This window comes from Phalaenopsis equestris, unplaced genomic scaffold, assembly GCF_001263595.1.
Source record: "Phalaenopsis equestris unplaced genomic scaffold, ASM126359v1 Scaffold190584, whole genome shotgun sequence".
In the NCBI taxonomy this organism is placed as follows: domain Eukaryota; kingdom Viridiplantae; phylum Streptophyta; class Magnoliopsida; order Asparagales; family Orchidaceae; genus Phalaenopsis; species Phalaenopsis equestris.
In genome coordinates, this window is record NW_018210533.1 from 1 (window position 1) to 843 (window position 843).

Below are 843 nucleotides of genomic sequence, written 5' to 3' on the forward strand. Positions count from 1 at the left end.
AATTAATTTTATTTTAGTCTAACAACCAAGAGGTAAGCTATTAGATGTTAGTTTGTTATATAACCTCACAGATTTTCCCTCGAGTGCTTGAAATTTAGCAATTTCTTCCTCATCTTCACATGTCACAAAAACCACCTTTTCCTACAGAGGAGAATACACAACAGTGACAATTTTTACAACAGAACTCACAGTGGTTAACAAGTGCACAATAAAGCAAACCTGACGGGCTCTAACACCAAGATGTGATAAGTGAGGCAGCTCTTGAGATAGAATAACCCCTACTATATTACTACCAGCAGCTTTAACCTGTTAGAATAGCATTGTTATATTAAAACATGTTAAACAAGGCCCCAAATAAATTGTAATCACAAGCATGGGAAATTTAATCCATTAGTTATTTTGAATGTATCCATAACCTCCTCATCTCCATTGGCCTTTTTGATTGCTAGAATAACAGGCCCTTCGATAAATGAAGGCAGCGAACTAGGATTGAGGCTGTCTACCTGAACACTCAAGAAATGACAACTATAAGAAACGTTCATACTGCAAATAGTGAGAACAGAAAACAAAAGAAAAAAAGAACAATAGAGATGGGTCTGCGTTATTCATCGTTAGCCTAATGAATAAGTAAGTGTTTGGTGCTCAACATGTTCTCAATATTAGCAATCAGTAAATCTCTTCAGCATCATAAAATATGATAGCAAGCAGATAAAACTAGATGGAAAAATCACATACCAACAATTACAATGAAATGCAAGGCATAAAACAAAGAAAAGCACCCACAAATCCGAAACCTTCACCAGCTGCACATGGTTAGAACAATAAAACAAAAAAAAAAAAAAA

General features: G+C 34.9%; 1 protein-coding gene across 1 annotated transcript; it reads right to left on the reverse strand.

Moving 5' to 3' along the window:
• Positions 1-64: 64 nt before the first annotated feature.
• LOC110034573 (phosphoglucan, water dikinase, chloroplastic-like) lies at positions 65-557 on the reverse strand (the record flags this gene model as incomplete). The annotated part of the gene is made up of 3 exons (XM_020738822.1): positions 417-557; positions 220-306; positions 65-141 (listed from the first exon to the last, which is right to left on the reverse strand). Coding segments are annotated over exons 1-3 (290 nt in total), but the record flags the coding sequence as incomplete, so codon positions are not given.
• Positions 558-843: the final 286 nt, after the last annotated feature.